At 45.9% G+C, this 10,243-nt stretch overlaps 2 protein-coding genes across 2 annotated transcripts; both read left to right on the top strand.

Annotated features, from left to right (window-relative positions):
• The first annotated feature begins 2,377 nt into the window (after positions 1–2,377).
• Positions 2,378–4,669, top strand: s100b (S100 calcium binding protein, beta (neural)). The gene is made up of 3 exons (XM_083938082.1): positions 2,378–2,404; positions 2,554–2,709; positions 3,257–4,669. The coding sequence occupies exons 2-3, from the start codon at positions 2,560–2,562 to the stop codon at positions 3,401–3,403; spliced, it is 297 nt and encodes a 98-aa protein (XP_083794208.1). The 5' UTR covers positions 2,378–2,404; positions 2,554–2,559; the 3' UTR covers positions 3,404–4,669.
• A 996-nt stretch (positions 4,670–5,665) lies between these two features.
• Positions 5,666–7,529, top strand: LOC310964733 (signal transducer and activator of transcription 1-like; the record flags this gene model as incomplete). The annotated part of the gene is made up of 3 exons (XM_083937989.1): positions 5,666–5,794; positions 7,041–7,192; positions 7,367–7,529. Exons 1-3 carry the CDS (start codon positions 5,747–5,749, stop codon positions 7,527–7,529), a joined length of 363 nt encoding a protein of 120 aa, XP_083794115.1. The 5' UTR covers positions 5,666–5,746.
• Positions 7,530–10,243: the final 2,714 nt, after the last annotated feature.

The following is a 10,243-nucleotide window of genomic DNA, read 5'->3' as shown; positions in this document are numbered from 1 at the left end:
GGCTGTTATCTCTGCTCCGGCCCGTTTCTCCGCACAGACTCTCAGTGTTTGAAGCAACAATGAGACGGTTTGTCGTCGTCCGCGTGAGGAGTGCATTTATCACGAGGACAAAGAGGCAGTTTATCATGTTGGGACTGAATATACAACGAGTGGAGGGGGGAGGGGGTCGGTCAGAGGTCAGGGAGGGCGCACATTCATATCGTACACCTGACAAATGTCATCTTCAGAGTCACTTCTGGAGTGAAAACCCCAAAGCAGAGGCTTCCGCCCACAGTTGGAGAAGAAGAAGCAGTACAGATGCACGTTATGGCCCCAGACCCACCGGTTCCTGATGTTTGTGCGGACACATTCTGCAGCTTTTCATATTCAAGCGGTTTTAAATGAAGCCTGTGAATGTTCTCATGTGTCCAGGTCGTCCTTCTCCCCAAAGCAACTGGACTTGGTTCTTTGTCTAGTTCAGGGGTGGGCAACCCTGATCCTGCAGAGCCACTGTCCTGCATGTTTTAGGTTCCTCCCTGCCCTCACACACCTGAGTCTAACACACCTGACAATGATCAAACTGTGACGAGCTTCAGCTGCTTGATAACGAGCAGAGCATCAGACTCAGGTGTGTTAGAGCAGAGAGACACCTGAAACATGCAGGACAGTGGCTCTGCAGGATCGGAAGTGCCCACCCCCGATCTAGGAAGACGTGTCACCTCTGATCAAAGAGGCCTCATCAGTTCATGTACGCATAGGACCAGTCCCAGCCTGGTCCTGATCCTGCTCCTGGTCCAGTCCCAGCCTGGTCAGATGCGTACATGAACTGATGAAGCCTCTTGGATCAGAGGTGACACGTCTTCCTAGACCGGGTGTCTCAAAGCGATCCAGTAAAGAGTCGCTGTGGCTGCAGGTTTTCATTCCAACCAATCAAGAACACACCTGATCCAACAAATCAACTGTGTGAAGACAGTTCAGGTGATTGCACGACTCAAGTCAGGTGTGTTCTTGCTTGGTTGGACTGAAAACCTGCAGCCACAGCGACTCTTTACTGGATCACTGTGACGCCCCTGTCTTAGACAAATAACCAAGTGCACTTGCTTTTGACTGAAATGACTTTGGGGATGGATTTAAAATGAAGGTCACTTGTTGCACAAAAATCATAATTTGAGTTTTCTTCCTCTGTTTATTCATGAATCCTTTCTTCCTTCCCTGCAGCAGTCGTCTGCAGAGCTCCAGAGGATCCTTCCCGTTTGTCTCCAGCGTGTTTGGGTGCAGAAAGCTCCACTTCTGCCCGTTCGGCTGCAGCAGACTCGCTGTTTGTCTGTGCGAGCTCTGTTTGGGCAGCGGAGGGCACACGTCTGGCCAACTCCACCACAGAAAAGCACGTCTTCATTAACATGCACGACCATCCGCTTCCTCTGAAACGGGCCTTTGTCTCCCAGCAGATGCCCCCAACACAACGCAGAGAGGCAGAGCTGGATCAAAGGGAGACGCAGCCTTCAGTGTAACCTGTGACACCGTCGTCATTTAGAGAGAGTGACTGATGTGAAGCTGTGTTCACATGGAGGAGGGAGGAACCAGTCCTGATTACAAGAACACTAAGGACTTATAGTGGAAATGCATGATATAAAACACACTTTCCTCATCATGTAAAAGACATCTTTGCTGCTTATTTCATATGTTCTGTATGAAACATGTGGGTAAAGTGACTGCAGCTGCCAGAGTCAACGGGAGTAAAGTCAAATGTTGAATTTGGTCTTTGAGAGCAGAACTTTGGGACTTCACAGGTGACACTTGCACTCAAAGCTGCAGGGTTTGGTTGATTTGGATGCAAACACATTAAAAACAGGGCGCTCTGTAAGGAGAGCAGCTGAGCCGTCCCTGTTTGTGGATCTGGGCCTGTGGTGACAGACAGAGACGCGTGAGTCAGTGGGTTCACCAGTAAAAGTTTGAGCTCAGCTGGAAGAAGGATTTCTCATGAGCGTGCTCTGCCTGTTTCACTCAAGGTGGAGATCTACTCCAACTTCCTCTGCCGCCATTTTCACACGTCCGGGTGAGAAGTGTTCCTCTCTCGACTCTGGGAGCGTTGGGAGTTTGATTCTTGCTCTCTTGCCCTCAGAAGAGTGTGGAAGTACGGGCTTTGGGACGGTTCAGTCACTTTCTGATCGTATGGAAAGACATTTTTGTCGTTCCTCACATGAGAGGCAGCGTTGCTCCTCTGTGTTTCTTCATCTTCTTATAAAAGGACATTAAGAGTCAGACAATAGAGCAGCAGTGGAGTGAGGGGAGGTGGACTGACGGGATTGGTCAGCAGCTTGAATGACCTCAGTGCTCCACACTCCTCCACACGGCTGCAGTATAAAGGCTGCTGTCCAGCCTCAGCCTCCACCCCGGGACGACTTCTGCCTCCACTCACACTGAGGTAAAGTCTGGAAACTAAACTTTTCATCTTCCAGAATGTGCGTGTGTGTTCTCCAGAGGCTCTGTGGGAGTATTTCTGTCGTAAAAATCCTCTTTAAAGTGGTAAGAATGGGACACTGTGCTTCCATAAATGTACTTTTACCCGTCTAGGTGAAGATGACGATGACGATGACCGACCTGGAGACGTCTATGGCGACCATCATCGCTGTGTTTCAGAAGTACTCAGAGAGAGAGGGAGACAAACACAAGCTGAAGAAGAGCGAGCTGAAGGACCTGCTCCACGACGAGCTGCCCGACCTGATGGCGGTGAGGACTTTAACTCCGTCCTGTTTGTTAATAATCCACTAAAACGTCACTGAAGTTAAACTCCTGCATTCACTGATGACAAGAACATGAGTTTCTTACAATTCAGAAGCAAGTATTTTACTTTTGGCTTCATAAAACAACATGAAATATGATGCAAACTGTGAATTATAGAGAGCCGGTCCAGGCTTTACTTACAGAAACCAGTAGAAATACTCTGTTAGAAGTTAAAGTCCTGCACTGAAAATGATACGCACTTAAAAGCATACACATATGAGCATCACAATATACTTCATGTACCAAACGTTTGACTTCTGCCGGCTCATTCTACTAACTTTCACATCATTTTCTGTAATAATGCATCATCGTTTATGAGTTGATTTGTATTTTAAACTCTTTAAAGTGCATTCAGATATCTCACCTCGTCTTTCACCGCTGCACAAACGTCTCAGAGAACGGAAATTGTTGCCGTTCAAACATGTTTGACCTCAGATCCTCCTGTAAAAGCTGCTCCTGAGTGACCTCACGTGACCTCTGCGTCCTCCCGCAGCACGTGAAAGACCAGGCGGCGCTGGACAACCTGATGGAGAGCCTGGACGCCGACGGCGACGCCGAGTGCGACTTCCAGGAGTTCATGACATTCATCTCCATGGTCACCGTCTGTTGCCACGAGTTCTTCGAGCACGAGGACGAGTAGAGGAGGCGGTGGCGAGCTCGGAGACAAAAGAGGGGGAGCTACAGTAAATTATAAAGAAGTAGAAGAAGAAGAAGAAGAAAGAGCAGCAGCAGGGTGGGAAAACACGACTCCAGCCAGCAGCCTCATCATCATCGCCTCGGTTTGGCTGGTGGCTGGGAACCAGAGCGGCCTACTAGATCAAACCCCCCGTTTCTATTTGGCGTGCAAAGTCTTTAAAGCGGCTCCGAAGTTTGTTACAAAACACCGATTTGTAAAAGTAGCTTCTTCCACAACACTGTGCTCATCGGGCGACACCAGAAACCGTCTGTTCCTGCACTTTTTATCCAACTGAAACCTTAGAGAAGTGTCGGCCAAAGACTAAAAAAAACACTCTCTCCACTCTCGCATGCATTTATATGCATTTAAAAAATACACTACGTTGGCAACACATCCACCAAGGGTCAAACGTTTGAATGGGAGCAAACAGGGCGATGTTTGAGGTCGTGATAACGTCCCGCTGAAGAGCGGCGTAGACACCGACGCTCTTTACATACATCGTCCTTTGACTCGAGAGTCTGGAAGACGTTAAAAACCAGGTGGTCGGTCCATTGAGTGCCTCCGTTTTGAGGAAAAGCATCAAATAAAACGTCCCAAACCTTCATTGTACACGTGTTCTGGCGTCCTGGGGTCATGAATGCCCTTCGTGCCCCGCGTGGAGAATCACCACCTCTTAAAGTGAAGTTTAAAACACACGTTTCAGCCTCTGATCAGCGTCGTTCCTCTGAGATTTGACACGCTAAGCATCTGAACCCTGTGAGGGAAAACCCTGTCGACTATCAAACGTTGAAAAGTGACTTGTAAGTTGTTCGCTGGCTACTAAAAAGTTTGAAACGGCTTTAGGCGTTAGAAGTTTTCACTGAGAATTAGAAACAAAAGAGAAACGTAGGTGACTATCAAACAGTGTGAGTGACGCGTGACGTAGTCTCCAGGGAAATGTGTTAAAAAATGATCGTGTAGCTGATGCTTCATCATTTGGGTTGGACTGTAAAATGATTTGTTAGGTTTCAGACACTGTTCAGCTCTTGTTTCTGTTCAGAAGCTCTTTCAGGAGGAAGGTGCTGTTGAAATAATCATAAATAATCATAAAATGTGTATTTTAGCAGCTCTGACTGCACCTGCTACAGTAAAGAGCGTAGTTCCCCTGCACGGTTCTGCTCATGTAGGTGGAAATATGTGGATTAAAACAGTGTGAACACGTCTGATGATGGATTAAATATAAATGTGTGACTCTTTGGTTTCATTTTGTTGCCTAAACTTAACCACACACACATTTAAAGCAATAAATCTGGTTACAAATAAGATTTCAGAGTGTTTTATGTTCCTGTTTACAGCTGTTTTAAGCGACAAACAGCTAAATGATAAAGTAACATATTTTTTAGTGTTAGTTTAGATAGTTTATTTTGAATATGTGAGAAAAAAAATAAATGATCACACATTAATGAGGATTCATAAAGAAAAGGACGAAAAAAACGAGAAAAATAAATGTGCAATAACAAATTAAACTGAAAAAAATATAAATTCTGTTGCCATATCCGAAAAGGAGCGGGAAGAAGTATAAACGTATTTTATTTTATTTACCCTTTTTAATAAATATTACTGAAATATTTTGCCTTAAAGTCTTAAAGTAATAATAACAATAACTTCCATTTGTCTTCAATTATCCTGGTTCTGTATCTAACAAAGCATCTTTCTATTAAAAAGATATTAATCTGAATAAAACATATTATTCTCTATATAATATATAACACACACACACATACTGAAGATGACACAGAGTACAACATAGCTACCTATATAAACATACACACACACACACGGACACACACATATATACACATATACATACATACATTTAAAACTACAGTTGAATTAATCGAGTTAGTGTGATTAAATATACTCAATACTTCTGTTCACACCTTTAAAATGATGTTTAGGAAGCGATTTCACGCTTACTGACTGATTTATTCATTTATCTCTTTATTTATTTATACATTTGTTCATGCATTAATTTATTTCTTTATTAATTCATTAATTCATGTGTTCACTGAGACTTGAGTCCAGTTGAGTCCTTCTTAGTAAACTCGCTCCAGTCTCAGCAGGGACGTTAAAGGAGCGGCCTGTTCAAAGAGGAGTTAGGGCGCCCTCCTGTGGCCGCGCTCACAAACTACAACTGCATCCAGCTCAAGTTAGCGGAAGTACATATGAAGCACTTCCGCTTACACCCTTCACAATAACAGTGAGACTCCTGTGTGCACGCTCTAATAATGATAGAAGTACACTACGCTTGTGTCTGACGTCAGCTTGATGGTAACCATGGAAACGTGTTCAACCTTCTTCTTGTTCAGACCGAAGGTGCGAGAACATTCAGTTTGGAGAGAAGTAGATATGTGTCGGTGCTTCCGTTAGCTTCGGCTAATGCTGTAAGCTAACTACGGTGGCCCTGCGGGCTCAACGCACTGGAAACACACGCGGCTAATGTGAGCTAACCGTGAGACTCGAGCCAGTGAGCTTCTAAAATGGCGTCTGGTTATTTTCCTGCCGCAGTTTAGTGACGTTTAAATGTGAAACAGTGTGTAAAGTAACGTTAGCTGCAGTCGGAGCAGAATATCTGAGTAACCTCCTGTTCAGAAGGTGAGAAAGTGCGCCCTCCTGTGGCCGCAGGCACCAACTACAACTGCACTCACGGCAAGTTAGAGGAAGTACATCTAAGCAGCACTTCCGCTCTAATCCTTCAAAATAATATGTTTTAAATGGATTAGCGCGCCCTCCTGTGGCCACGGTGAGAAACTACAACTGAACATTGAGATCAAATTAGAGATTCTTAAAGTCTGTGCAGCTAAACACTACGTTAAAAACACACTTTAGAGACATTTCTGTGAATTAAAGTGTATTTTTATATTAATTAATTAAAGCTGTAAAGGAGAGTTGGGTGTTTTTACATGGACCCCCCTGCAGCAGCAGCAGCAGCAGCAGCAGCAGCATCATATTGTGGTGCGACCGTGGCCGTATGTGCTGTCGATGAAACATCCACTATAAATGAGTCTAAATGAACACAAGCTCAACACAACAGCCACAGCAGTCACATGCAACACACATGCACTGAAGCATCACAACAGGAAACAACCACAGGGACCATTTATTGACTTTTCAGTCAGCACGGGTTGGAAGGCCCCACTTTTACTGGTGTTTATTATGGGAGGATGTGCTTTGACCTGAAAGCCAAACGACAGGTGAGCACACAGACGTGTTGGTTCCTGTAAAATGAATCCAGGACTTTGGAGAAACAGCTCTGCAGAAGTTTTCTGGGGAACAAAAATGTCGACCCAGCACTTTAGTTTCTCGTAGATCTTTTTGTGTGTGCACTAAAGGCTCATTGCTCTCAAACACTGGTCATCTGCAGCCCTTCCCACAGGCTACAGGTCTTGTTGAGCCCTTTTTGATTGTGGATATTTGTTTATTTAACATTTTTATGCTTGAATCATCAAGATCTAGCTTTTGTTTGTTCAATGCACAACATTTACAGTGGAGCAGTCGTGGATAATCCGTCTCCCACCAACGATGCTGTTGAAACGGTTCCATGTTCTCTGCCGTTCCTCAGGACGTGGTGATCCAGCTGACGGACCTCCTGAACATCACTCAGGCTTTACTCTCAGACCTGATTTCCGAGGAGCTGCCGGAGTGGAAGCAGCGGCAGCAGATCGCCTGTATCGGAGGTCCCCCCAACGCCTGCGTGGACCAGGTGCAGAACTGGTGAGACTTCCTGTCATCCAGTAAGCTTTAAACAACAACCGCATCTCTCCTTCAGTGTCTGCATTCAAGGTCCTCTTTGCATCCTTCCCCCTCCTCTTCCTGTTCTCTTCCATCCTCCTCCTCTTGTTCCTCTCTCCTCCTCCTCCCCTCCTCCTCCTCCTCCTCCTCCTGCAGGTTCACAGCAGTAGCAGAGAGTCTCCAACAGGTCCGTCAGCACCTGAAGAAGCTGCAAGAGTTGGAGCAGAAGTTCACGTACGACAGCGACCCCATCACACAGAAGAAAGCTTCCCTGGAGGCCCGAGCCCTCGACCTCCTCAAGAACCTTCTCTCCAAGTAAGGAACCTCTCACTCAAGTTAGTCATCATTATTGATTATTGATTATCAACTAGGAAATGGATCTCATCCTCTAGTACGACTAGTAATGGTGTGTGTGTGTGTGTGTGTGTGTGTGTGTGTGTGTGTGTGTGTGTGTGTGTGTGTGTGTGTGTGTGTGTGTGTGTGTGTGTGTGTGTGTGTGTGTGTGTGTGTGTGTGTGTGTGTGTGTGTGTGTGTGTGTGTGTGTGGATGATGTAAGAGGCATTTCAGCTGCACAGTTTCAGACATCTGCAGGCTGTGGAGCATCACAGAGGTGGAGTCAGCGATGTGATTGGCTGGAGGAGGAACAGATCCCGACCCTAGGGACTGACACCACACCCATCTGTGCGTGTGTGTGTGTGTGTGTGTGTGTGTGTGTGTGTGTGTGTGTGTTGTCCAGCATACGCTCTGTTGTGTTTCTTCTTCTTCTTCTTCTTGCTCCTCCGCTCAGATCTGGTGAGTTTTTACATCTTAAATCTTACTTTAAAGTCTGATTTTCCTCCGTTTGTCACTTATGACTCTTTGCGTCGTGTCTGTGTTTTGCAGAATAAGCTGCTGTCCGAACTAACTTGTATTCAGTCATCACTGAATAATGTGTAGAAGGGTGACTGTAGAGTTGTTTGTCATCACTAAACTTCACTTCGCTGCGTGTGTTCTCAGTTTGCAACGACTCCTGCTCCGGTCTTAAATAGATGAAAGAAGCTGGATGAGAGTGACGCGTGGCTAAAGTCAGAGAACAGAAAAGATCGGGTTTAAATGACCTTCAGGCTCTGCAGCTCCTTCCAGTTCATCTTCAGTCTGTGAAAAATCCCCTAAAACACTCTAAATTATTTCTTAAAGTTCTGCGAGAAGACATGAGACGCAAACGCTGCTGCTTCAATATTGTTTCATCAACTTGGATTCACTCTTGTACTTTCACAGAAGTTCATTTCCATGGAAACGGCATCGACACAGACACTTAAAAACCTGCTTCTTTAGTCATTCGTAACATTATTTGCATATGAATTCATCATTATTGATCTCTTCAACAGAAAAAAGGACTGTTTAACTCTTATAAACATTTGATAAATGGCAGTTCAGCGTTTGCCTTGTTCTTTCTGCTCAGGTTGCCGTCAGCATGGACGTTTCCTCCGCTCCTGCCCCCGCTGGAGCTTGGTCTCCTCCTCTCCCTCAGGACGTGACTGAGATAATGACCAAAGGTACGCACCTGCACGTGATCGACGGATTTAAACTCTCATTTCATGAACTGTTTCAGGTCCAAAGACATCAAACCATGCAACATTTCCAATCAAATGTTAAAGATAGAGAGAAAAACTCTCCCATCGATCACCTCACGACCCCTCAGGCTTAAGTGCCGACCCTCCGCAGGGCCCGACCCTCAGGTTTAAGTGCTGACCCTCCGCAGGGCCCCGACCCTCAGGTTGGGAACTATGTGCAGTATATAAATGAGTTAAAGCTAGCAGTGGTGGAAGAAACACTCTTGTGTGTGTGTGTGTGTGTGCGTGTGTGTGTGTGTAGCAGGGAGTGTCTTATCTTGCTGGTGTCAGGAGAGGAGCAGGGGAAGGAGTGTGTGTGACGCCTCCAGAGTCTGTAGCCATGGAGATAAGAACTGACACCCTGATACTGGCTGGCCCTGGTTTCCACAACAGGGCCAAAGTGGGCCCAACCGGTCCAAACAGTCAACTTTAGTGTCATTCGTGAACAACAACACCTGAATGCAACATCTGATGTCGTATTTCTGACTTTTAGAAATGGACCTAATGATCGTTCTTACAGAAACGTGCTTGTGTGTCTCTCTCGTATACGTTAGTCTCAGTTTGTGCAGCAGGTGCAGTGGCACTTGTCCTGCAGTCAGACACAAACACACACATCTGTAGACATTAGAACTGTGAGTATGAGCTGTGTGGGGCGAGCTGAGCCCTCTTTGGCCCTGCAGTGTAAAAGCAGCCTCTGTCACCTCGTCTCTGAACACACTGAGCTTTAAAATAGACCGCGGGTGTTTGAATTCCATGCATTGTTGGATTCTGCTGCCGTGCGTCCTCCTCCACCTTTCCCGCTGTTCAGTCGTGACGTGACGCCCTTTCAGAATCTGATTTCTGGGTCCGAGCCTCGTGTTTACGCCGCAGCGCCGTGTTCCCCGTTGTTTGAACACATCTGAGTTTTTAAAGTAAACAACTTAATCGTCTTTGAGCTCTTTTCTTCTGGATGAAAAAGAGAATCTAACGGACCAAAGAGGGGATCCTGAGTGTTCACAGCGGGGCGTTTGGACCCGGGTGTTGGGTCAGACTGAACAGCTTTATAATGGGACTAACGCTACACGGGCTCAACACTGGAACTCACATCTGAACATCTTCATGCCATATCGCATCATTTTTCCTGCATCAGATGTGAGAGTCCTTGTTTCTAGCGCCCCCTATGGCAGTCAGGTGTAACTGCAGGTGAGCCGGTTCTTTCAGAGCCGCCATCTTGTCACGTTGGCGGCCGCTGTGTGTGTGTGTGTGTGGTGACTTTTTTAATTTGTTTAACACAATTTGTTTACGTAGTTTTGTAAACTTTGACACACATTCACCTCTCTACTTCCGGTCCGTCCCCTATATGTTCCCCTGTCAATTACACACACACACACACACACACACACACACACACACACACACACACACACACACCAACACACACACAGATGTGAAAATCACCACT

The sequence above is a fragment of the Echiichthys vipera genome (genome assembly GCF_963691815.1).
Source record: "Echiichthys vipera genome assembly, chromosome: 23".
Taxonomy (NCBI): Eukaryota; Metazoa; Chordata; class Actinopteri; order Perciformes; family Trachinidae; genus Echiichthys; species Echiichthys vipera.
This window is presented reverse-complemented; position numbering and strand designations above follow the sequence as displayed.

Coding starts and splice junctions, on each gene's coding strand:
- s100b (XM_083938082.1), top strand. CDS start 2,560: ATGACGATGACGATGACCGACCTGGAGACGTCTATGGCGACCATCATC. Junction 2,710..3,256: donor AGCTGCCCGACCTGATGGCG/GTGAGGACTTTA, acceptor GTCCTCCCGCAG/CACGTGAAAGACCAGGCGGC.